This window comes from Mustela nivalis (assembly GCF_964662115.1).
Source record: "Mustela nivalis genome assembly, chromosome: 5".
Classification (NCBI taxonomy): Eukaryota; Metazoa; Chordata; class Mammalia; order Carnivora; family Mustelidae; genus Mustela; species Mustela nivalis.
The window spans coordinates 52,082,368-52,110,073 of record NC_139024.1 but is presented as its reverse complement, the minus strand read 5'-3'; the positions used below and the strand labels follow the sequence as shown (position 1 = coordinate 52,110,073).

At 36.6% G+C, this 27,706-nt stretch overlaps 1 protein-coding gene across 1 annotated transcript in view; it reads left to right on the top strand.

Moving 5' to 3' along the window:
• The window catches only part of MYO6 (myosin VI), a 150,351-nt gene that overhangs the window by 36,478 nt on the left and 86,167 nt on the right, over positions 1–27,706 (top strand). Inside the window, exons 2-3 of the mRNA XM_082730308.1 lie at positions 19,023–19,164; positions 24,161–24,234. Of these exons, the coding sequence (XP_082586434.1) occupies positions 19,048–19,164; positions 24,161–24,234 (191 nt within the window). The 5' untranslated portion in view covers positions 19,023–19,047. The remainder of the gene's footprint in view (positions 1–19,022; positions 19,165–24,160; positions 24,235–27,706) is intronic.

Sequence of the window (27,706 nt, the reverse complement as noted above, 5' to 3'; positions counted from 1 at the left end):
GGAAGGGTAGAGTGAAGGGCAGGGCCCTGTTGTTGGTTGTAAAGCCTTTTAAAGTAGCGTATTTGGCTTTAAAAAAAAGGCTGCTCCTGGGGTGCTTGCGTGGCTCCATCAGTTAAGTGTCTGCCTCAGCTCCAGTTGTGAGGATTGTGATCCCATGGTCCTGGGATTGAGCCCCATGTGGGGCTCCCTGCTCAGTGAGGAGCCTCCTTCTCCCTCTCCCGCTCCTCCTGCTTATGTGCTAATAAATAAATAAAATGTTAAAAAAAACCCACTTTTTTTTTAAAATCACTTCAGTAAACAATTAATATGAAAGTACATTTTTATGAAGCTCTATCAGTATTGAATGGGGCTTATGAAAAGGTTGTGGTTAGTACTACTTTAATGTGAACAACTAAACTGAAGGAAAAAAACAGGCTCAAACCATGGGTATGAAGAAATTCTTCCTTCATGAAGAGTACTCCTCGGTAGTTTTAATGGATTGTATTCCAGGATGGTAATTCTTGTGAATTGAGACTAAATTGTAGCTGAGTTGAATTTTAATTGTTGAATAATCACTGTGTAATTAAGTCCAGAAAATGAATGAATTATAAAAGTAGTAACTGAGTACTTAAAACTACTGTGACTTAAAGTTTTGGACTCAATTGACCTTAATAACTAGGGACTTTATAAAGTTGATACTGTTAAAGCTCAAGATAGGATTTCGGTGTAGGTGGAAAGCAGCAGTTTTAAAGGAAACCATTCACCGCTGCGTTGGTGGTTAAGCGTGAAGGCAAAATGCCCAGTGTGTGGTAGTGGAGAGGATTTTCACTGGGAGATCTACTTAAAAAAACAACACAACAGTTTGCTTATTTTAAACTGTTTAGGGAAACTGAAGCCCTTTAACCCTATAAATAACATTCCTTTGAGATATTGTCATGCTTTATGAGCTGAGAAGAAGTATGAAGCTTTGGATCATATAATCACTATTTTACATATAAAAGAATGATTTTGTTTGTGAAAAGTTAATTATTTGATTACTTTTTGGTGTGCCTTGACAAAACCATTGTGGTTTCGTAGAACACATTCTATTTACTTATTTACTTTAAAAGATTTTATTTATTTCAGAGAGAGTGAGAGAATGTATGTAAGCATGAGCAAGGGGAGGGCAGAGGGAGAAGCAGACACCCTGGTGAGCAGGGAGCCTGATGTGGGACTCCATTACAGGACCCTGGGATCATAAAACATGTTAAAAAAAAGATTATTTATTTTGAGAGAGAGAGAATGCACCTGCATGTAGGGTGAGGAGTCGCAGAAGGAAAGGGAGAGTCTTAAGGAGGCTCCATGCCCAGTGTGGAGCCTGATGCAGGGCTCCATTTCATAACCCTGAGGTCACAACCTGAGCAGAAATCAAGAGTCAGATGCTTAACCAGCTGGGCCACCCAGTGTCCTAAAATACTTTTTATGAAGGATCATGATAACACATGAATTGTATTTATCTCAGGTCTTGCTCTGAAAATCAAAAGTCCTGGTAGATTTTTCTAACTCAGAGAAATCTCCATTATGTTGTTTGATTTATTTGGTTACTTGGAAATCTACTTTTTATTGATATCTACTTGAAAAAAAAGTCTAACTCTTGCCTAAACTTCAGCAGCTGTTAGGTGAAACTTTGTGTTTTCAGCCATGTTTTGAGAATGTGTTGTGTTGCTCTATTTCCTTAATTTTATTTATTCAGCACATTTGTGTGAAATGCTAAGTTGAATGAGCAGCAACTAATAGATCTGATTTGAGGTGTTATGTACAGTCCAACAGATTATAATATCAGAAAAATCTAGTTGCTGAACAATAACCATAAAAGATGATTGCTACACTGAATTTGCTATGTAGTAGATCTGTGAGACAAAGTCTTGTTAAAAAAAAAATTCTTTTTTAAAGCTTTATTCACCTGGGATGCCTGTGTGGCTCAGCTGGTAAAGCATCTGCCGTTGGCTCAGGTTATGGTCCCAGGGTCTCAGGGTTGAGTCCTGCATCAGGCTCCCTGCTCAGCCAGGAGCCTGCTTCTCCCTCTGCCTGCTGCTCCCTGTCTCATGCGCATTCTCTCTCTCTCTCTCTCCAATGAATAAAATCTTTACAAAAAAATTTATTCGCCTATTTTAGAGAGAGTGTGCATGTGAGTGGGGAAGGGTCAGAAGGAGAGAGTCAGAGAGAATCCCAAGCATAATATTCTCTACTCAGTGTGGAGTCCCACCCGGCACTCAATCCCAGGACCCCTGAACTGAAATCAAGAGTCAGTCGCTCAACCAACCGAGCCACCTAGAAGCTCCAAGTCTTATAAAATTGATAGCCAATTAACTATCTTCATACATCAGGGATTAGATTTCTCATATAATATTAATTTTTCTTTCCTTTTTTTTTTTTTTTAAAGATTTTATTTATTAGAGCAAGTGAGCATGCTTGAGTGGGGTGGGGGCAAAGGGAGAGGGACAAGCAGACTCCCTGTTGAGCAGGGAGCCCAGTGCGGGGCATAATCCCAGGACCCCGAGACCATGACCTGAGCTGAAGTCACATGTTTAACTGACTGAGCCACCTAGGCACCCCTTAGTGGTTTTTTTTTTTTTTTTTTAATATGGTTTGAAATACCCAGTCAGCTACTAAATCTGTTAAGTTTATTTGTTCATTCACGTACTTAGTAACTATTTGCTATCTGATATCTATCCCATTTTGTCATTCTCTCTGATACTGCCCTCATTTTGATATCTTGTTTTTTTCCTCTCATCTTATTGAATTCTTTCAGTCTCTTCTACCAGAACACAGTAATCTTTTCAACATGCCAATTTAATTAGCTTGCTCATCATTGCCTATAGAATAAAGAATTAGAGTTAAGGACCTTTATACTTTGACATGGGCCTATCTTTCCAGCTTCCTCTTCCACCAAATCTTTTTTCTTCTTCTCTTTCGCAATCTGTCCTCCACTTATGGTTCCACATTTTTAAATTTGTTTGCCATTTTATTTGTATAGAATACCACTCCATAATTCTCTATTTGTTGAAATTCTTGGACTTTCAGGATCGGCTTAAACTGCTCTTTCTAAAGCCCAAGTATGTCCACTTGGGCTGACTTCACTCAGGCAAAGTAATCCTGCCTTGATGTTCCCATATAAAAGTATTTTACTTTGGTCACTTAATTATATGAAACACTTCAGCCAAAGAAGAACAAAGATGTTTATCGGTGAGAGAGGGACAGGATGAAAGATCAGGAAAAAGCAATGTGAACATAGTACATATCATCAGTGTTTGGAATGTTCATATTAATATTTAAAAAAAGTAGTAGACCTAAGGAATTAATAAGGCACGCAAATGTAGACTTCTTTATAAGGCAAGAAAATATTTGCTTTGTCACCCAACCCCCACTCCCGGCCCCCATTTACTTAATGAAAAGTAAGGTTTGTAGTTTGAGGTTTGAGTCTTCATCTCAAGGAATTAAAATAGCCCTTATGCCTTGATTTTTGCGTTTTTTGGGCCTAAGTTTGTGTTCTCAGTTGGAGAAAATACAAGGAAAGAGAGGGTGGTTTAGATGGACTTTGTCCACTGTATAGTGCTTAGAGACATTGCACAGCACTTAATTCTTGAGTACTTCTTTCTAGCCTCTACCACCTGCCCTCCCCCGCCCCGAAATAATTAGTTGGAATTCTTTTAATGACAATGGGAGATAATGTTGTAATTTTAGCGATTTTTAGGATTTTATTTCTACATGTGCTTCTGTTTTGTTTTAGAAAAAAGTATGCTTTTGTTTTTTGTTTAGGATGAGAAATACAATTTTTATTTTTTTGGTGCTATGCCTGACATCATAATAGGAATTCAGTACATCCTCACAGGATGTATTTGTAATAATGCTACTTCATGGTGCAGAGCCCCTTGAAATTTCACTTTCCCCAAACAGTTCCCTCATAAATATGTGACATTATGTGCTGAAGATATTAAATTTTGTAGGAAGACTTATTGTTAAAGTACTTATAGAGTCTCATCATTCTATTACTGCTTGAGGGTTAGTATTTGTCATCACAAGAGAAGTATATAGTTCTTCATAAAAGTGAGAAGAACTAAAATCAAGTAAATCTGTATTTTCTATAGGAGCTATTTTAGAATGGATTTGTCAGAGAATTAGCATTTTAGTGTTCTGATGGTTGCCTTTTCTGCTGGTGGTTGGTAGTTGAGAAAGAAAAATTGTTCCTAAAGTTCCTAAGTATTTTTCAGTTTATTCTTTCAAAGTGAGTGAAATTAGTGTTATCCCCAGAGACTAGAAAATATTATTAGATAACATATGGTTCACCATGAGGCTTTTACCCATTTATACTAGGATATCTGGTTGAGGACTAATTCTGTGAAAAAGATTTATTGATTCTATTACATTAAGTTGACTTTTTTTTTTTTTAAACTCAAGTGTCTGGAGGAATCTGCAATATTTACTCCATGACTAATTAAAAGTTAAAATTTATGCCCTCTTGTAAAACTGCTTCCTAAAAGCCTTTCTCATTATTTAAGAACATTTAATCAGAGACCCACCTCAGTATATAATGAACTTTTAGAAAGTTCTCCTGTGAAGTGGGAATGCCTAGCTAAGAATGGACATTGGCCTTCTTTTCCTTAGATTGTTGTTTGCTTAATATTTAGTTACATAAGAAAAGTGACATCAGGCCTTACTTTAACCAAAGAAAATTCGGAATTGGTATGAAGCTGAATGAATTTGAATGGATTAACACTACCATTTATAAACGTGTACCATGAGGTATGTTGCCTAACAAAATCAAGAGCAGTCAGGACCTGGGAACTGCTTAAGAAGTACTAAGATTCCTATCTCAAGGGCCTTCAAGTATAAGTGGATCTCCTTAATCCATTTTCAGTATTTCAAAAAGCCTGATGGAAGGTTTATATTTGCTGTGATGGAGGTAGTGTAGGCCAGCTAGCTGCTGTTTTTTTGCTTTTGGTTTTTTGCTTCACTGTAGTAACACTAGCTATTTTATAGGTGACAGAGCTATAAAATTAATTTGTCAGTTTAACAGATGTCTGTTTTGTGCCAAGCATGTTTTTAGGCTTCTACATTCATAGCAGTGAATTTTTTAAAAAAGCCTCTGGGTTCAAGAAGCTTGTACTCGAAATAAGTAAATAATATATGTCAGATGTTAAGGGCTGTGGGAAAAACAAAGTAGGCAAGGGTGTTAGGGTGTGCTGATTTTGAGTGGATGGATGGGGTTGCTATTTTATGAAAGGTGGTGTATGACGCCTCCTTGATAAGATAATAGAGCAAAGACTTAAAGAAGATAGGGAGCAAAGTTTACTGGTATCTTTTAGGCAGAGGTATTGAATGAGTAAGTGCCAGAGTCCTGAAATGGATGCATGCCTAGTGCATTCAAGGAATAGCAAGGAGACCATCATGAATCAAGTAGAGTGAGTGAAAAGGGGAGTGGGGGGAGACTACACCAGAATGCTTATGAGCAGGGGATACAATTTGTGAAGAATCTTGTGGGCCACTGTGAAAAGTTGGGCTTTTATGTGAGTGAGATGGGAGGCACTGGAGAATGTTGAGCAGAGAGTACCACATAATTTATGTTATAAAAGGATCAAACTGCCATACTGAGCACTGACTCTGTGTAGGCAACAGAGGAAGCAGGAAAGACAGCTGCAAGTTACGACAGTACTTTTGGTGAAAGCCAGTGTTGACTAGGAACAGGGTGGAACTGGTTGCACTGGTGAGACCTGGTCGGATTCTAGATATAATTGAAAGAGCCAACAGGATTTGTCAAAGGATTTGATGTAGGAAGGGAGAGAGGAGAGTTGAGGATGACATCAAAATTTTTGGTGTGTGTAAGAGTAAGGATGAAAGAGAAGAAGAGGTCTATAAAAGGAGTAATTTGAAAGGGGAGACGGTAGGTCGTTTTAGAATATGATAACTTTGAGATGGCTATTGGTTTCCTAAGTAGTGATATTAAGTAGGCTATGAACTCTATAGATATCTGGAATTCAGTGGAGAGGTGTTACCTGAGGATAGAAATTTGGGCATTATTAACATGTGGGTAATGTTTAAATATTTAAGACTAGACAAGAAAGCACGGGGATGAGAGTGGAGAGACAAACACAGTCCAAGGATTAAGCCTTGGACTTTCCTGATGTTGAAGAGGTAAGGGGGATCCCAGCCAAAGGAGACCAGACTTTTTTTTTTTTTGACAGATAGCTTTGTAGATATGATCATCAAAGCAAGCTATAGTGTGGGATTCAAAGTAATTAATTAAATTACATTTAAAAAGAAATTCAAGGGCGTCTGGGTGGCTTAGTGCGTTAAGCCTCTGCCTTTGGCTCAGGCCATGATCCCAGGGTCCTGGGATCGAGCCCCACATCAGGTTCTCTGCTCAGCAGGGAGCCTGCTTCTCCGTCTCTCTCTGCCTGCCTCTCTGCCTACTTGTGATCTCCGTCTGTCAAATAAATAAAATCTTAAAAGAAAATAAATCTGGCACTAAGTACAAAACTGAGTAACTTCTAGGTGTAATCATTGGGCAATATACAAGATTAGTCACAGGGTATGGAAAATCTGAATCACCTGGGATAAATTAATATCTTGCTATTCTGGTATTTCACCCTCTGTAAAAGAAATTTTGGGGTTCTGAAATAAACTGAGATATTTAGTTTCTGAGAATATAGGACTTTCTCTAGAATGATCTACATTTTGACCAGGTTATCTTAGTATAGATTATCTCCATATTATTGTTATTATTTTTAATTTCAACTCAGACCTTTTATTGTTATTGTTGGCATTCAGCCGTGCAATCTGTATAACTTTTTAAAAAATTTTACTAGACAAAGACTTTTTTAAAATTTAAATTCAGTTAATTAACATATAGTGTATTATTAGTTTCAGAGGTAGAGTTCAATGATTCATCAGTCTTATATAATATCTAGGGCTCATTACATCATTTCCCCTCCTTATGTCCATCACCCAATTACCCTATTTCCCGCATCCCTCCTCCCCTCCAGCAACCCTTTTTGTTTCCTCTGATTAAGAGTCTCTGTCTCTCTGATTTCATCTTGATTTATTTTTCCCTCTCTTTTCCTATGACCCTCTGTTTTTTTTTCTTAAATTGCACATATGAGGCAGATCATTTGGTAATTGTCTTTCTCTGGTTGACTTATTTCTCTAAGCCTAATAGCATTTAGTTTCATCTAGGTCATTGCAAATGGCAAGATTTCAATTTTATTGATGGCTGAGTAGTACTCTATTGTGCCTTTTGTATCCATTCATCTGTTGGGGACATTGGAGCTCTTTCCATAGTTTGGTTATTATGGATATTGCTGCTATAAACATTGGGGTGTAGGTGCCCCTTCAGATCACTACATTTGTATCTTTGGAGTAGTTACCTAGTAGTGTATTTGCTGGGTTGTAGGATAGCTCATTTTCAACTTTTGAGGAACCTCCCTGCTGTTTTCCAGAGTGACTGCATCAGCTTGCATTCCCACCAACTGTGTTGGAGGGTTCCCCTTTTGTCAAATCCTTGGTAACACCTGTCATTTCCTGAGTTGTTAATTTTAGCCATTCTGACTGGTATGAGGTGATATCTTATTGTGGTTTTTGATTTGTATTTCCTGACACCAAATGATGTTGAACATTTTTTTCATGCATCTTTTGGCCATATAAGTGTCTTCTTTGTATAAATATCTGTTCATACCTTCTGCCCATTTCTTGATTGGATTATTCTTTGGGTGTTGTGTTTGATAAGTTCTTTATAGATTTTGGATACTAGGCCTTTATATGATAAGACATTTGCAAATATCTTCCCCCATTCTGTTGGTTATCTTTTGGTTTTGTTGACTATACCCTTTGCTTTTCAAAAGCTTTCTATCTTGAAGAAGTCCCAGTAATTCATTTTTGCCTTTATTTCCCTTGCCTTTGGAGACATGTCTAACAAGAAGTTGCTGCAGCTGAGGTCAGAGAGGTTGCTGCCTGTGTTCTCCTCTAGGATTTTCCTGGATTCCTGTCTCACATTTAGGTCTTTTATCCATTTTTGAGTCTAATTTTGTGTATGGTATAGAAAATGGTCCAGTAACATTCTTCTGCATGTGTCTGTCCAATTTTCCCAACACCATTTGTTGACGAGACTTTCGTTTTTCCATTGGATATTCTTTCCTGCTTTGTTGAAGATTAGTTGGCCATAGAGTTGAGGGTCAATTTCTACATTCTCTGTTCTGTTCCATTGATCTGTATGTTTTTTTTTTGTTTGTTTGTTTGTTTGTTTTTGCCAGTACCATACTTCTTGATGATTACAGCTTTGTAATAGAGCTTGAAGTCCAGCATTTTGATGCCACTAGCATTGCTTTTCTTTATCAGAGCATTCCTCTGGCTATTCAGGGTCTTTTCTGGTTCCATACAAATTTTAGGAGTATTTGTTAAAGCTCTGTGAAGAAAGTTGATGGCATTTTGATAGAGGTTGCATTAAATGTATAGATTGTTCTAGGTAGCATAGGTGTTTTGACAGTATTTTTTCTTCCAGTCCATGAGTGTGGGATGTTTTTCCATTTCTTTTTGTCTCCTTCAGTTTCTTTCATGAGTGTTCTATAGTTTTCTGAGTTCTGATCCCATGCCTCTTCAGTTAGGTTTATTCTTAGGTATCTTACGGTTTGGGGTGCAACTGGAAATGGGATTGACTTCTTAATTTCTCTTTCTTCTGTCTCATTCTTGGTGTTTAGAAATACAACTGATTTCTGTGCATTGGTTTCATATCCTGCCACTTTGCTGAGTTCCTGTATGAGTTCTAGCAATTTTGGGGTGGAGTCTTTTGGACGTTCCACATACAGTATCATGTCATCTGCAAAGAGTGAGAGTTGGACTTCTTTGCCATTCGGATGCCTTCCATTTCTTTTCTTTTCTTTCTTTTTTTTTTTTTTTAAAGATTTTATTTATTTTATTTGACAGATAGAGATCACAAGTAGGCAGAGAGGCAGGCAGAGAGAGAGGGAGGAGGAAGCAGGCTCCCTGCCAAGCAGACAGCCCAACGCGGGGCTCGATCCCAGGACCCCGGGATCATGACCTAAGCTGAAGGCAGAGGCTTTAACCCACTGAGCCAGCCAGGCGCCCCCTTCCATTTCTTTTTGTTGTCTGATTGCTGAGGCTAGGACTTCTAGTACTATGTTGAATAGCAGTGGTGATCGTGGACATCTCTGGCGTGTTCCTGACCTTAGCAGAAAAGCTCTCAGTTTTTCCCCATTGAGAATGATATTTGCTGTCGGCTTTTTGTGTATGGCTTTTATGATATTGAGGTATATTCCCTTTATCCCTATACTGTGAAGAGTTTTAGTCAAGAAAGGATGCTGTACTTTGTCAAATGCTTTTTCTGCATTTATTGGGAGGATTATATGGTTCTTGTCCCTTGTTTTATTAATATATTGTAATATATTTATTAATATATTTTATCACATTGATTGATCTTGCAGCCCAGGTGAATAATCCTTTTAATGTACTGTTGGATCGTATTGGCAAGTCTATCTTAGAATTTTTGCATCCATGTTTATTAGTGGGGGATCTTTGGTTTTGGGATCAAGGTAATGCTGGCCTCATAGAAGGAGGTTGGAAGTTTTCCTTCCATTTCTGTGTTTTGAAACAACTTTAGAAGAATAGCTATTAATTGTTCTTTTAATGTTTTATGGAATTCCCCTGGGAAGCCATCTGGCCCTGTACTCTTGTTTGTTGGGAGATTTTTGATAACTCCTTCAATTTCCTTGCTAGTTATGTGTCCATTCAGGTCTTCTCTTCCTGTTTCAGTTTTGGTAGTTTATACATTCCTAGGAATGCATCCATTTCTTCCAGATTGCCTAATTTGTTGGCATATAGTTGCTCAAAATAAGTTCTTATAGTTGTTTGTATTTCTTTGTTGGTTGTGATCTCTGTTTTTTCATTCATGATTTTATTGATTTGGGTCCTTTCTCTTCTTTTGGTAAGTCTGGCCAGGGGTTTATTGATCTTATTATAATTCTTTCAAAGAATCAGCTCCTAGTTTTGTTGATCTGTTCTACTGTTCTTCTGGTTTCTATTTCATTGATTTCTGCTCTGGTCTTTATTAATTCTCTTCTGCTGGGTTTAGGCTTTATTTGCTGTTCTTTCTCCAGCTCCTTTAGGTGCGAGGTTAGGTTGTGTATTTGAGACCTTTCTTGTTTTTTCAGAAATTAAAATCATTTTGTAAATATTTTTAATACTTAATAACCATATAATGAAGTTACCAATAAAATACTAGCTTTTATTTTTTTAACCCTCTTTTTTTGGTTGGCAAGTTAATTTTAGCTGTACCAGTTAAGTTGAAGTTAGCCTTGGTGTTCTGAGTCTATTTCTAAGAATCACATGGTCATAGACTTAGCTTTAAATATTAATCAGTACATTGGGCTTTCTGAGGCTTATTTGGAAGTATAGTATAACTGTACACAGGATCATGGCTAAGATCAGTTGGACCTACTACTAGTTGGACCAACTACTGTCGTAGCTGACCTAGACATTTTTTACTTTTTTTTTTTTTTTTAAAGATTTTATTTATTTGACAGAAGGAACACATGCAGGGGGAGTGGCAGACAAAGGGGAAAGGAGAAGCAGACTCCCCCCTAGCAATGAGCCCACTGTGGGACTTGATATGGAGCTCGATCCCAGGACCCTGGGATCATGACCTGGGCTGAAGACAGATGCTTAACTGAGTCACCTAGATGCCCCAACATTTCTTGTCTTTTTTGATGTAGACTGAGAAACAGAGCTTTTATTTTCTCAACAATATCTAAAGCTGAAACAGTGGTTGGGTTTTTATAGGGCTTGATAAATATTTACTTAAAAAACGAGTGCATTTCAGGCTTCTTAATTATATTTAGGTAGGTTTTAGATCTTATTATCTTGATATGGTTTCTGATTTTTTAAATTATATTTTAAAAAGATTTTATTTATTTGAGAGAGCACATAAGTGGGCAGAGAGAGAGAGAGAGGGAGAAGCAGACTCCCCACTAGGCAGGGAGCACAACATGGGGCTCTATCCCAGGACCTTAGGATCATGATCTTAGCTGAAGACAGCCTCTTAACCAACTGAGCCACCCAGGCATCCCTCTCATTTAATTAATTAATTAATTAATTAATTAATTAGTTAACTGATTAATTTGACTGTGCCACTCCAGTGCTCTTAGGTACCCCTCTTTATTTTGTTTTATTTTATTATTTTTACTTATTTATTTGTGCCACCCCAGTGCCCCTAAAAATATTTTTAATCAGAGAAATGCAATGAAAAAAGAAAAATATCATTTGGAGAAATAAACAATAGCAGGAGAGTGGAGTGATTTAATCTGGCCTCATAAAATATATTTGTTCTTACATCCTTTTCCCTCAAAGGTTATTATTATAATTTTTTAAAGTTTATTTGACAGAGAAAGAGCAGAACCAGGGGGGAGCAGCTGAGGGAGAAGCAGGCTCCCCGCTACACCCCTCTTATTTTATTTCTTTGTCATGAGTTTGGACTTTGTGGTAGGTATTTTATCCCCCTTGTTAATGAATGGTCATTGCTGATAAAACCAAGGTAATAACAAATTTCAGTACTGATGTTTAATGAATGTGTTATCCAGTATTACAGCAATCATATAATTCCTATACTTCGTACAATTAGCAGAACAAGATTAACTTGGAAATGTTTTCTAGGAAGGTCTTTTCAAAGGTAATTTAGTGACTAGATGGAACCCTGCTGAAGTATTTTGGAGAATTTTGTTGTATAAGGAAGTTCTTATGGAACTGAAGTGCTCAGTGAAAGATTGCGCTAGGTACACACAGAATACACCAACCATAGCCAGCTGTTACCTTGTGCCCTGTTTTTTTCACAGTATTTGCACACCAGAGAAGCTAATAACCTTCAGGATATACTGATATAGAGGAGGGTAGCTGCCAGTTTAAAGCTTGTGTGCCAAAGGTGCGCATAACATTCTTTTGACCAGAGAGGCCAGGGCCTGGCCAGATGAAAGAGTAGCAGATTTAATACATCTATGCCACTTTCTTACCCCCAAGTAGAATGTAAGATCCTGGAGGGCAGGGGTTTATGCCTGTTTTATTTACTGCATTATTCCAGCTGGTTGTTTTCCTATTAGAAAACTGCATGAGGACGGCATACCTGGCTGGCTCAGTCAATGGAGCATGTGACTCTTGATCTCCAGGTTGTGAGTTCAAACATCACATTTGGGTGTAGGGATTACTTAAAAATAAAATCTTAAAAAAGAAAAAAGAAAGCTGTACAAGGCCAGATTGTGTCTCTTTTTGCTCACCATTATATCTCTACCAGTTAGCAGTATGTAATACATAATAGGAGACTAAGTAATTAATTCATGGAATAAATTATGTAGAAGGCAGACTTATAAAGGTTCTGCACACTTTGCTTAATGCTCCTTTCTTCCTTTATGATATCTTATTCTGGCTCTTTTAGCCGAGCTCTAAATTACCTTTAGTTAGTACTCAATTCCTAATACCCTAGACAATAAAATATAAGGCATTGTTATGAATCATAGCTATGATATTTGAGGTGTAATCTTTGAAGGTAAAGGAGTAGGTAATGGCTCATGTTTTGTGGTATGGGCCTACCCTTTCTGCTTGTGGCCCAGAGTTTTTATTGTGATTATCACTGGAATTGTTGAGAAGGAAGAACATGGATGTATTTTGTTTGTTACTGTAATCTTTAATATGTCTGATCCCCAGGGAGACTTCTGGTGCTACGCTTCTGACCTTTAAACAAAGAATAAATGAAAAGTTATCATAATGCCTCTGGAAGGCTACAGATTTCCTTCTGTAGATTAATAAGTGCTTCTGTAGATTACAGTTGACCCTTGACAACATGGGGGGATGGAGTACTGATACCACCCCAAGAATTGGACATCTGCTTATAACTTTACACTCCCCCCCAACTTTATTGATAGGGAAACTGCAAGAGATCACTTTTTACTGTAATACAATTTGTATTGTACTGAAATACAATTTGTCTAATTTTCATACTGAAGAAATGAATTGCTCACTGAGAGATGATTAGTGTCACATGGTATTTTAAGTGGATACTTGCAACACTGGAGCTTACTGCAATAGCAACAGGAGGTGGTTATGAAGTTATTATCATAGTACAGCATGCACTATAGTTAATTTTATGTAGCTATGATTCAGTACTGTCTATGAGAATCTCTCAGCTGTGAATGGTATCTTGTATGGTCTGTGTTTGTGCAAATTTTTATAAATTTTAACTTTATATTTACATATATTTAATGGTATCAAGTGATAAATTAGAGTAACATCTACATATATTTTATTTGACCTGTATCTATATTTTATAAATTCATGATATACCTTTTTCTTAAAATTTTTCAGTATTTCTAGACTATGTGGTTTATCTGTAAGTTTTCTCAAATTGTTAAAAATCTCCATAACAATTTCCAATATATTTATTGAAAAAAAAAATCCACAGGTGGAACCATGCAGTTTAAATGAATGTTATTCAATGGTCAACTGTACTTCTATAGATTACTGTAATGCTTACTTAAAAAAATATGATTGTCAATTAAGTTCTAAAAACTAGGTAATTTTTAGTTGATGACGGCATATTGTAAAATATTTGGTCTTTCTCTAAAAATCTTAAGGAATTTCAAGAATTTCAAATTTGCTAACCTAACTCTAATGATACATATATGTGATCAGGCTTTAATGTGTTTAAGGTTTCCAGTATAATTGCACTGGGAATTGAGATGTCTTTTTAAAATTTCCTTTGTAGTTTCTTTTTAAGTATTCTTCATAAGCAAACATGCTTTAATAAGTGTGAATGCTGATTGCCTGGGTTTTTTTCTGAATGGTTTTCTGGGAACAAATAATAACATGTCTAAAATAATTTTGTCTTTTGTGGGTTGAATAAATTGGACTTCATTGTTAAGGGATAATTTGTTATAGATAGGATTCTAAAAACCATTAAGTGAAACTTTATTTAAAAAGATTTATTCTAATATAAATTATGTACTAGGTAGAAAATAATATTTAATTTAATAGGGGAGGATATGAAATATCCACAGTTTCTCCAGACACAAATACATAATCGGTACAGAGTTAGAGTAAGACAAGTTTAGATGAGAATCTAGGCCAACTTCATGAGGTCCAAGGTCAGTAGATACCTTTGATGATAGTGCTCAACACGGCTGTCTCTTGGGTCATACTGTGCCAGTTTAGGCTGCTTGTTTGCCTAAGTACAGGGCTCTATCTGGAAATAATTTTCCTTTGGAATTTTATCGGCATTGCTTTGTTGACTTCCTGCTTCAGTATTGCTGACGTCATTTTGATTCATGATCCTTCGGATATGGTCCATGTTTTTTTCTTCTGATATCTCTAGATATGTGTAACATCTTCTCTTTATTTCTGGTGATCTGAATTTGACGTGGTGTCTTTATGTGCTTGTGTGTGTGTGTGTTTGTGTGTGTGTGTGTTTCCCAGTTATTGAATTGAGGACTTAATGGGCATTTTGGCTAAACTCTAGAAAATCATGCCTTTCAGTTCAGTTTCTTTGGATATTTTAACTTTCTCCCTTCTGTTTTTTTAGGGGGGCAAGATGTCTGCTGTTCCTGGTATTTTGATGCTTAATCTCTTTGTTTAATTTTCATATCTTTTTCTTTGCCCCCCTTCTATCTCTTTTTTTCTTCGCTTTCTGTAAAATTGTATCAACATTATTTTTTTACCTTCTAGTGAATATTTCATTTCTGCTCTTACGTCATTAAAGGAAAATTATTTCAACACTTGTTAAAATAACAGGGAAGACCATTCAGAATTATTGCCATAGGAGTGTATTAGTCTATTTGGTCTGCCATAATAAAATGATATAGATTGGATGCTTTAAAACAACAGAAGTTTATTTTCTCACAGTTCTAGGGGTCGATGGCCTGAGATCAGGATACCAGCATGGTTGAGTTCTAGCAAGGACTCTCTTTTTGGCTTTCAGATGGCCACCATCTTGCTGTATAATCACATGGCCATTGTGGAGTTGGGGGAGGGATCTGGGATCTCCTTTCCTCTTTTCATAAGCCACTGGGCCTATTGTATCAGGATCTCATCACTTATGATGTCATTAACCTCATTACCTCCTACAAGCCCTATCTTTAAATATAGTCATATTGGGAGTTAGTATTCACGTATTAAAAAATAAGAATTCTGTGGGAGGAACAACAAAATTAAGTCCCCAACAATCTATAACAAAGGGTGTTAAAATAGAGAGAGATGGGGCTCAGTTACGAATATAGCAAAGACAGCTGGGGTATATAGCCAATAAGCAGAGTGAGGGGTCAGTGAATACAAAATAACTAAGCGAAAACAGCAAGGATAGGAGATTTTTTTTTTTTTAAAGATTTTATTTATTTGACAGACAGAGATCACAAGTAGGCAGAGAGGCTGGCAGAGAGAGAGAGAGGAGGAAGCAGGCTCCCTGCTGAGCAGAGAGCCCAATGCGGGGCTCGATCCCAGGACCCTGAGATCATGACCTGAGCCGAAGGCAGCGGCTTAACCCACTGAGCCATCCAGGCACCCAGGATAGGAGATTCTTGAAGGTAGTTCAAGGATTATACGTCAAAGTTAGGGGATGAAAAACTTAACCAGGCATCAAGGGAGAGGGAATTTTTCCAAATTGGCCTATCAGGATTCTTACTAAAACTGGCCTACGTAGACCCAACAAGGATTGTACCAACATGGAAGGCCTAGTGTCATGGCCTCGTCAAGAAGCAGGGTGAGAGTTGCCTAACTAAAGTTTGGTTAAGGAGAGAGTTTTTTTTTAGCATGTGGCAGTCTATATATATATATATATATATATATATATATACACACACACACACACACACACACACACACACACACACACATTCTTATTCTTAATTGTTCTGGTATTTCTCATTCCAGAGAATGTCTTTTTCAGAGAATAACCTTGAAGCTTCTCTCAGGGTAGGTAGTGATGGGAGTGGGGGTGTATTTGCCTAGCAATGTGGAGTATGTGCATGTTAGAGGAAATCTCTTTCTTAAACAACTTTCACTTAGTCTTTCTTATGTTAGATTCTCTTTTTTTGGACTTGGTTCTAGAAATTTCTTTGCAGTAGAGTTATTATGTCTTTTGAGATTCAGTGGTATAATTTGGGGTTTCTTCATCTTTCCCTATTCCTGACTTGAGATTCAGCTCTCTCAGGTTTGCTGAGTCAGTTGCCTATTAACCATTTGCTTTCTGACTTCCAAAATACTGTTGCTATTGTCTCCTCTTTGTTTTGTCCCATCCTTGTGGGCTGATTTCTTTTTAAGCAATCAGATTGCTGTAAAATTAGGAATTTGATGAAGGGGCAACATTAGATGTGTGCTTTTAAATCTGTTGTCATAACTGGGAAGTTGCAGCTAATGATTCAGAATGAGAAAGCAATTTGAATAGTTCAAGGGAATTTGCCATTTTTTTTGGTTTTTTTTTTTTTTTTGGACTTTGAGGATTTTCCTGTGTTTTTTTTTTTTTCAGATACTTAATTATTGCTAAGTGGTATTTCATAACTATTCTGTAATTTCCCTCTGTACTTAGAAGAATAGCAAGACTTTTTGTAAAATTTATTGGTGGCTACAAACAACAGATATTGGGGAAAATAAGTGAGAGCAGTATGACACATATCTGTTGGGTACCATTAGGATGATGATCTCAGTTTTATGTCACTTAATCCTCATAGCAATTCTGTAAGGTAAGTGATATCACTTATGGGTAAGGAAAGATAATTATCAGAGAGATTAAGTAACTTGCTTAAGAGCTAGTCAGCGTTGGAGCTTAGTTTCAAGCTTAGGTTTTTAAGACCTTTCACCTCTTTTTAGTTCACCATCTCCTTTTGCTCTTCAGAACTATGTGCACAATTCATTCATTCACTCAGTGACTGTTAACTTGCCTGCTCTGTGTTGGGCCTTGGGAACACAGAGGGGACTAGGTCATGCCTTGATGGAATAGGGATGGACATGATCAGATTTACCTTTCAGTAGGATTTCTGGTGATCCACGCAGATTGACAAGAGTAGCAACAATAGGCAGCTTAAGTTAATTACAGAAGTCCTGGTAAAAGACTGTGTTGGTTTTAACTAGATAACAGAGGCAATATAGAAAAGTGGGTGAAAATGAGATGCCTATTGGAGATAGAATTGACAGGTTTAGGGGAGTGATGTGAATTTGCAGGGAGCTGGAAGAACTGAGGATGACTCCATGTTTGATCTGAATTGAGTGCTGTTGGTGCCCTTACTGATACAAGGAATAACAGGCTGGTGTGGTGGAAGAGAGTAATAATATAATCATAGCAATGTTACATCTTTTAGAGGTACCCGTGGGAAGATGTCCAGTAGGCACATAAACACCTGAGAACTCAACTGAGTGCTGTTAATGGGCTAGAGCAATAAATTTGGGTGTCACTCACCTAAAGATAGTACTTAAAGCCATGGGACTACATAGAATTATTTAGGTAAAGTGTGTAGACATAGGTGTAGTAAGTCTGAAGCAGTGTTACTGATTCACTTCTATGGAGAATCATCATTAAACTTCTTATCTTGGAATTACATATAAACCTAATAGCATTTGCTGTTTGGGAAAAGCAAATCCCACTGTGTAGTCATGTCATAAAAGACATTAACCAACAAGTATACTGAAAACATGTCAGTAGTTCACAGCTTTTTGACTGAACTACATACTACACGTCCTTGACTTTCATGAGAGAATAGACCTGACAACATTCACATGGGAAATCCCAGATTTGCAAATTCAGCAAAAGAGGAGAGTTTATGGTATGTACATCAACTTTTCTTTAAGTATAGATAAGTAAAGAAAAATAAGTTCCCACTGAGATGCTGAAACTCAAACATCTGGGATCACTTATTAGCCAATTCACTATTACACATTAGTCTCATAGAATCCGAGCTTTTTAAAATTAAAAGTTTTACATTTCATGAACACTTTAGGTTGAATTATAAATGTTAGATATGCTAAGCATGAAAGAAGCTTTATAAGAACACTTGAAAAATTAGAATTTACAATAGGCAAAAACTGGAAGCAATCCCAGTGTCCATCAGTAGGACAGTAGGTAAATAATTGTGGTATAATTGGTCAGTGGGCTAGTATATACAACAACATGGTTGAATATCAAAAACATTTTATTGAGTGAAAAAAGCCACATATAAAATCTATAAAATTTCATTTATATGAAGTTCAAGAAAGGGCAAAAACTAATTTATAATGAGACAAACCAGAACATTGGATCCCTATGGAGGTTATTGATTGACCATAAGGGAACTGCCAGGGGATGATGGAAATGTTCTATATATTGATTGCCGTGTTTGTTAAATGGGTGTATGCATTTGTCGAAACTCACCAACTTGTATACATAGGATTTGTACATTTCATTGTGTATAAGTTTTACTTCAGTTAAAAAAAAAATGTGAGGATACATACAGGGAACCACACTGGTGAGGCATTCCTGTTGTCTCAGATAATCAGGATAGTTTCTCAGGGGAGGTAGTCTTTCACATGTCTCATTTTTAACCCTCAGGTTTAAGATGACTTCTGTTAAACTCTTAGTTAACTCCACACAATAACAGCTATTCCTAGGACAGCTGTTGAATTTATTGTGTGATTTAGAATACTTGAGGTAATAAAAGGAACTGTTGTTATCAGCTACACTGGGGCATTAAGTAAAAACTGTGACCATTTTTCCCGGTTTTTGGAGTACTACACTCCACTACAGTCACAGTTGAAGGAAGGCAGTAGCAGAGCAGGTATTACTTGAGGGTATAGTCTCTGCTTGGTCCTTATCTAAAGGTGGATAAAAGGGGTCAGGGTTAGCAAAATGGAGAGAGGTGGAGATTACTTGTGGCGGGCCGACATGTGTTTCTGTAAATTGCAACTTACTTACATGTTAGCTTTCTAGAAAGATATGTTATTTATTTTTTATTTCCAGAGTTATTCATGTTGTTTTATTTGTTCCTTTCAAACAGGAGATAGTGGATACTCCCTTCAAAAATGGAGGATGGAAAGCCCGTTTGGGCTCCACACCCTACAGATGGATTTCAGATGGGCAATATTGTAGATATTGGCCCTGACAGCTTAACAATTGAACCCTTGACCCAAAAAGGCAAGGTGAGTTTCTCAGCTGAGATTTCAAAATGATTTTTTTCTAGAGATATCTTCCTTCTTAATGAAATAGATATTCCTAGCACAGTGTTAAGGGAAAGCAATTTTCTGGTAAGTGAGTCTTAATTTTCTAGTGAGTTATTTAATTTATTGTGTAAGTATACATCCCAGGGAAAAAGTGATGTCCTATCATAAAATCAGACAGAAATCTAGTGAGCCTTTTATTATCTCATTCTTAAGATAAAGCTATATGATAAAATATGAACAATAACATTTTTATTCCTTATACTCTTTTGCTAAAGCTCATGTATCTGTGATGTAGTCAAATGTTATAAAACAAAAATATGGGAAGTGAATGGGATTTTATCAAAGTTTTCTTTTTGCTTTAGCTTCTAGATGATTTTTTTTAAAGCTTTTTATTTACTTAAATTTATTAGCGTGGGGTTGGCATAAATATATTTCTAAATTTTTTTTTAAGATTTTTAATTATTTATTTGACAGAGAGAGAGATCACAGGTAGGCAGAGCAGCAGGCAGAGAGAGAGAGAGGGGAAAGCATGCTCCCTACTGAGCAGAGAGCCTGATGTGGGACTCGATCCCAGGACCCTGATATCATGACCTGAGCCGGAGGCAGTAGCTTAACCCATTGAGCCACCAGGCACCCCTGGAATAAATATATTTCTATTAAATAAAGATAGTTAATTTTTTTTAAGATACTTAAGTGTTGCAAACCCATCTATTATTATTAATATTTTCACTATAATGATAGGGTTTTTTTTATAGTGATAGTTTTTAAAATATAAAAGCGTATTAAATTTTGTATACATGGCGTCTATTTCTTTTTTCCTTAGACTAGATAGTATTACGAAATGGGAGTTTGGGGAAAATGTGATCAGGAGTCTCTCTGAGTGTTCATGGGGACTATAAGGTCTGTTTTTTTGGGAGAACTTCACAATTTTTAGTTTAATAAATATTCCTGTTAAACAGATCTTCTGACTAAATTAAACTTGTTGATGTCATTTCTGTTTACTTTAGACTCTGAGACTGTACGTGAATAATTTATATTCTACTGATACATGGTTAACTAATGCCATATGACTGCCATCCTTCTGGGAACCTTAGAAAAACAAGGTGGATCTCTCATGAGGTCTTTTCACAGAGAAAACTATTCTGTTACTGTAAACAACCCAGGAACCTAAATGCATAATATATAATGTGCTGTGTTAGAGGAGGCCAATTAAAGATACTCTGAAGAAAGAAAACACAAAGTGTTTCTAGTTTTTCCTCTTATTAACAAGTACTTATTTGTTCTTACAGTGCTGTACATGTTCAGAGAATGACAGAGTTAAGAAATAAGCACAATTATTTTCATATATTTGAAGTTGTAGGGGAGGGAAAATTTCCTCTATGCTTTCAGGTTTCCGGGTGGACCTAAGAATAAAACTAATATAAGACATGGTATAAAAGCTTACCATTTTTATTACATTTTAATGTGTATATGTGTATGTGTATATCTTCACAAGAGAATGAAGATCCAAAGAGGTGACCCGAGCAGAAAGCTCTTACATTTTTTTGACAAACAATAAATTTGTGAAGAATTGATAAGACAAAGGGGTTTGGGTTGGAGCAGTACATTGTGATGAAGGAATTAGGAAGGTAAGAGTTAGTATGACAGAGTTTGTATAGATTTGTCTTGGCCTTGATTTCTTTTCTCTGGTGATAAGAATATCTTCTTTCTGCCTGGTACAGGCAGGGCACTTTTCACATAGGAATTTTATCTGCTGATTTCAAGGATAAAAAGGAGGGTGAGAATGGCTTTTTTGCACTTGCTTCTTCTCAAGAGCTTTTAATTCAAAATTATCAGTATGTCAAAGTAGCATATTTAGGGTTATAGAAATTTAGGGAGCTTTTCAGTATCCTTCAAAAAGTTATTTTTCATTTTTGTGTAGCATATTTTATAAGGACAGTAAATTGAAGGCTGCAATGAAATGAGAAGTATTATTTCCTAGGTATATTCTGTTGTATATATTTTGTTTTATCCACAGGTGACAAAATAATTCAGTTCAGGCATACAGGAAACTTTATTTATGAGTATATGCTTTTTCCTATTTTAAATATTTGTGTGCTTTCAACTTTGCCTTATTAGTATTAATCTGTACATACATAGAAGCAATAAAAATATTTCAAATTTAAATTGTGGAGTTATGAAAACTTTGTGGATCTGTAGTTAATTCTATAAGCTAAGAAGCTTCTTTCCATAAACATTTTTTGGAAGTTAACAAGTTCTCAGGGATTGGTTCTAATTTTAATTTTTTCTCTTACTCTCTCATCAGGGTCTTAATAAATTAAAACATGTCATAATAACCATACAGTTGAGAAGTCCATAAGAATAGCAGTCTTTTGCTTAGGTAATTCGTGGTAGAGAGAACATCATCTTTTAAAATGAAGAAATTAAGTGCATAAATCGATGGACAAGTCAAGTGGATCTGTTTGCTGATATAGTAGAAGCATGAAAGAGGGAATTAGTAGCTCTGGTGGGGAACATGTCTGATGATAGTAATGGCTTTAAAATTTTTTGATTGTGGCCAATAGTAAGAAATGGATTTTACATTGTATTTGATGTGTGTATTATGCATGTGTATATATTTATAAGAAATAGATTATATTTGTCAACAAGTATGTGTATTGTGTGTGTATGCATACTCATAAATTAAACATCCTTATCACATGTTATACATTTTGGTGTTTTTTAATATCTTTTTTGCTGTTAAAAATGCTGTCTTGAGCCTCTAAATCGATTTCATATTCCTTATTTGCAGCAAACTGGACTTTAGGCTAAAGCCCTAAGTATATGGCATATTATGGGTCCACATTGTCTTTTTCTCTCCACTTTGCTAGTCTTATCTTTTATCAGTCAACAGTCTCCTTCTCATGCTCTTGCCATATGCTTATACTTGTGTGTCTGTTTTTCCTTTTCTTCCATCTTTCCTCTTCAGTATTTATCATGCCCTCACCATATATCAGGTGGTTTTGGGTACTTTGTGTCCTTGCTCACAGTGCTCTTTTTGTCACTCTCTTTAGCTTTTTGCTTGGCAAATTTTATTTATCTCTTAAGACTGAGGTCACCTTTCTGAAATTTTTCCATAGATACCCAGTCTCTCCTTCCTCCTCCCATCCAGTAGAATTTACTGTTGATTATTTGTTCTTTGGAGCAGTGCTAAAAATTCTTAGCTGCCTGTAATATTTTATCAGAGATATTTGTTTATATTTCTCTCCTCCTCCATTTGTCCATTTTGTCACTGTAGCTTGATATGCTGTGTTTGATGTGTGGTAGATGTTTACTGCTGGTGATCAATGTGTGCTTTGTTATGTGATCGTCCCTTGATAAGAGAAAATGCATCCTCCCTCTAAAAAGAAAACAGTTGCTTTAATGAAACAAATTTTCTTTCTCACTGAGTAGGCAGTAAAGGGTGAGTAGGCAGATAAGGGGTGGTGATGATTGGGGGGTGAAGGGGAGAGAGAAACTATCTTCTAAGATTCATTACTGGCCTCTTACTCCTGCTCTTAACCTTCCCATTTTAGGAATTTGTTTTCTTCGACTGCTGCCCCACTTTCAGGAGCCTCTTATATTTGATATGTCTCCAAACAAGAAAGAACCAAAATCTGGGGTCTGGCGAGTCCTTACCCCCTTTGCCACAGCTATGAAAGAAGGCTAATGTCTGTGACATGACCAGTTATTTTTGAATACATTTTCCTATAGAATCATTGTTAAAAGTTATAGATTGCTTTATATTGCCATTAGTATACTTAATGTACATTATGGATCAATTCTGATTTTGTGATTGATCTTGTAAACCTTTGCACATTTATAACATTAAGAGCATGTGTGCTGGGTTCCAAATAAGTAACTTTCAGAGTTTTTAGGCCTAACAGTTTTCTAATTTGGGTGTGACTTAGAATAAGTGATCTCAAATTACATCTAAAGAGTATTAAATTTTATTCATGTCATTCTAACAGTTATCTTTAAATTTATACTTCTCAAACAATTATAGTCACTCTTGTGGTTGAACTTTCCATCCATATCAAATAAAACTCTAAGGAAAAATGGTCAATTATTTTAAAATAATATTTAGAGTTCTACACATGTACATACATGCATGAGTATAAGACTACTGCTATAGTTTACAGAGTAAATCTAGGCTGCTGATATTACCTTAATTCACTCTTCCAAGATACTATCTTAATGCTAGAGCCATAGCATTTAAGTGGTATAATAAATACAAACTTATTTTATGGACCAAATAGTTTTGGATACTGTTTAGATTTCTGATACATTTCTATATAGGAATTTGGGTCTAATATGCCTTACTCAAACATTACCATTAGTTAAATAATACTCTGTAGTGGTCACATATTTAATATATATATTTAAACAATAAAATTGCTTTATATACAAACATTAAATTTAAGAAAAAAATTGTTAAAATATATACCATGTAAATTTAATATTAATATGCTTCTTGTTTTGCCCCATTGTAGGCGTTAGAGCATAGGATCTTTTTTATTGATTTCCATTATTTTTTTTCTAAGATTTTATTTATTTATTTGACACAGAGAGAGAAAGAGATCACAAGTAGGCAGAGAGGCAGGCAGAGAGAAAGGGGGAAGCAGGCTCCCTGCCGAGCAGAAAGCCTGATGTGGGGCTCGATTTCAGGACCCTGAGATCACGACCTCAGCCGAAGGCAGAGGCTTAACCCACTGAGCCACCCAGGTGCCCCTGATTTCCATTATTGATTTCATGTTCATGGTAAATGGATAATATTTGAGTAAGGTTATTATCCTCTTTTTGGGTTAGTGACTTATTAAATAGAAGGATCTTGTATTACATTTTAATGAAAAGCATACTGTTGGCTGTTATTACAGGTATGCAACCAATTAATCACCTTTATTTTGCTTATTATTTATAAGCTGCTAGTTTAATGAGCTCTTGTTTTGTTTGCTAGACATTTTTGGCTCTCATAAACCAAGTGTTCCCTGCAGAAGAAGACAGCAAAAAAGATGTGGAAGATAATTGTAAGTATCAGGTCAAGAAATAGTTCTCAGTGCAGTAAAGGAAGTTATCCTTCCAAAAAGTAAATTAGTGGTTTTATTACTAGGTATACTATACTGGTTCAGAAGAAATGTAGCCTTTTGATGTGAAGGTTCATGTGAATGGAGGAACTCAAACGTCCTGAATTCATTATTGTCTTACATTTGTACTTTGGTGAAAGAGTCTTAAATGTCCTTTTAAAGTGTTATTTCGGTTGTGTAAATGTGGGAAATGGTCATAATTTACTATGAAGTCTGAACCAAAAATCTCTTGTTAACAGTTTTGAAAGAGTTATTTTGAAGCTCATCTAGAATCAGATAGCTTTTATAGTAGTATGTATGGCTAATTTGGAAGTTGAGTCAAGAGGTCCCATTTAATGTCACTGTTTAAAGGAAACAAACATTAAAAAAATGTATAGTAAGTACTAATTGAAAAGTCGCTTTTATTTATTTATTTTTAAATATTTTATTTATTCATTCATTTGACAGACAGAGATCACAAGTAGGCAGAGAGGCAGGGAGAGAGAGAAAGAGAGGAAAGGCTCTTTGCTGAGCAGAGAGCCTGATGTGGGACTCGATCCCAGGACCTGAGATCATGACCTGAGCCAAAGGCAGAGGCTTAACCCACTGAGCCACCCAAGTGCCCTGAAAAGTTTATTTTATTTTTATTTTTTTAAAAGATTTTATTTATTTGACAGAGAGAGAGAGAGAGAGATCACAAGTAGGCAGAGAAGCAGGCAGAGAGAGAGAGGGGAGGAGGGGAGGAAGCAGGCTCCCTGTGGAGCAGAGAACCTGACGCCGGGCTCCATCCCAGGACCCCGGGATCATGACCTGAGCCGAAGGCAAAGGCATTAACCCACTGAGCCACCCAGGTGCCCCGAAAAGTTGATTTTAGAACCTTGAATTTTTTTTTTTTAAAGCACATTTTGCCTTCTTCTTTTTTTTTTTTTTTTAAATTTTATTCACTTATTTGACAGACAAAGATCACAAGTAGGCAGAGAGAGAGAGGAGAAAGCAGACTCCCCAAGGAGCAGAGAGCCCGATGTGGGGCTCGATCCCAGGAACCTGGAATCATGACCTGAGCCGAAGGCAGAGGCTTTAACTCACTGAGCCACCGAGGCGCCCAGAACCTTGAATTTTATCTTAGCCTGGTGAACAGGCTATGTTTATTGTTACATTTTCAAGGTTAAGCAGTTTTATTTTTTATTTGGCAGTAGTTTTCTTTAAAGATTTATTTGTTTTAGGGAGAGAGTGTGCAAGCTGGGGAAGGAAGAGAAGGAAAGAGAGGAGAGAAGCAGACTCCCTTGGAACCCAAGACAGGGCTTCAAAGGGGGTCAGTCTCATGCCCCTGATATCATGACCTGAGCTGAAATCAGGAGTTGGACAGTTAACCTGCTGAGCCACCCATGCACCCCTCTTTGGCATTGTTTAAGAATCATGGGTATCATTAATTGGGTCTGACATCAAAAACTCTCCATTTAAAGAAGAAAGGGACTCCCAGCTGGTTTAGTCGTTAAAGCGTGTATTTCTTGATCTGGGGGTTGTGGGTTCGAGCCCCCAATGGGTGTAGAGATTAACTAAAATCTTAAAAAAAGAAGAAAAAAGGTAAGAGAAAAGAATGTATTTTGTCCTTGTTGATTTTTCTCTGGAGTTCACATTTGAGTACGTGTATAAGGTCCCCATATGTGAATGGGACAGCGTGGAATAGTAGAGTAATGGGAGAGCCGGGGACTCAGGGAAAGCCTGAATTTTGATTCTGAATGCTGTTGGGAAACTGTGTGCCTTTGTCAATTCATCTCTCCTCTTTGAGCTTTTCACCTGTAAATTGGGAGTGATAATGTATATATTGCATGTTTAGAGATGATATCTTTAAAGTGCTTGATGCAGTACCTGACCTCTAACAGTCTCTCAAATGGTAGCTGTTGTTATTAGGTGTAGGAGATTGAGGAAAAAAAAAATATGTGGAGTTCCTTTCAAAAATTGTTGGAGAATTTGTCTTATGGGATAATATTTTTTTGAAGAGTAATCAGAACCAAAACAAAAAACAAAAAAAAAAAAAAAAAGAAAGAAACAAAAGAATGAGATTCTACAGTATTTAAAATCAGAGAAATGATTTTTTTCTGTTAAAACTTGCCGGCACATTCAGAACTACAAATTAATCCTTTTTGTATATTAAAATAAAACTTTTTTGTTTACGTATCCACATATAGCTAAACATAATAAATGGTTTTGAATTACTTTTAAACCATTTCTTAAATTAATATTTTAAAACATGATTGCATTATATTCTCTGTGCTTCCTTTAAGTTAGAATTCCTAATCCCACAATATGTTCCCCTGAAAAAACTAATAATTTAAACCTGTACTGACATGCGAATGACAGCTTGCTCTTATTTCTCTACTTCCTTCCATACACACCCACAGCCTTATCAGGAATATCTGTTAACGAAACTAAATAAACCCCTACGTAATAAAATATCTGCCAGTGGACACAAGGGTCTTCCTCTTAAATTGTACTACTTGAGCTATTTTATTTCATTAAGACTTGGCAAGGTAAATGGTATTTCAGAATGGTAGTTCAGAGGAATATGAGAGAAGGGGGAGTGGGTTAGCATTGTGTTTTGGATAAGAAAAAATGACATGTAGATCACAGGCTCTTGGGGGATGAAGGTGGAAGTAGTATAGGGATATAGAAAGGTTGGTGCCCAGAATCCAGACTAGTATACCTCTGCTGCCTACCTTCTCCAGATCTTTCTCAATTCAAGGGAAAGATGCCTTTCAACTGTTAGGAGTCTTCACTCAGTACCTTCTTGTTGTATTCTGCCACAAATGGCATTAGAAAATAGTGAGATGGGCACCTGGTAGCTCTCAGTTCATTAAGCATCTGATTCCTGATTTCAGCTTAGGCCATGATTTTGGGGTTATGAGATCTAACCTCATGTTGGGTTCCACACTGGGCATTGAGCCTGCTTGGATTCTCTCTCTTCCTCTCCCTCTGCCCTTCCTGTCCCTTTTGTCTTTCTCTCTCTTTAAAGAAAAAAAAAAGAAAAAAGAGAAAACAGTGACATGTGTGCTTGGAAAGTGAACTGGCTGCATTATATGACAATAGAGGCATAAACAGTCTTTTTTGAGGCAGATATCATAGGAAACTCTTGTTTGACAGGACTGGTCTGTGTGTGGTAAGCATCATAAACAAAGTACAAAGAAGGAAGTAGTTCTAGTGGTGATGGTGGTAGGGGAATTATCCTTTGTGAAATAATTTTTTTTTTTACAGATTTTATTTATTTATTTGACAGACAGAGATCACAAGCAGGTAGAGAGGCAGCAGAGAGAGAGAGAGAGGAGGAAGCAGGCTCCCTGCTGAGCAGAGAGCCCGATGTGGGACTCGATCCCAGGACCCTGAGATCATGACCTGAGCCGAAGGCAGAGGCTTAACCCTCTGAGCCACCGAGGCGCCCTGTG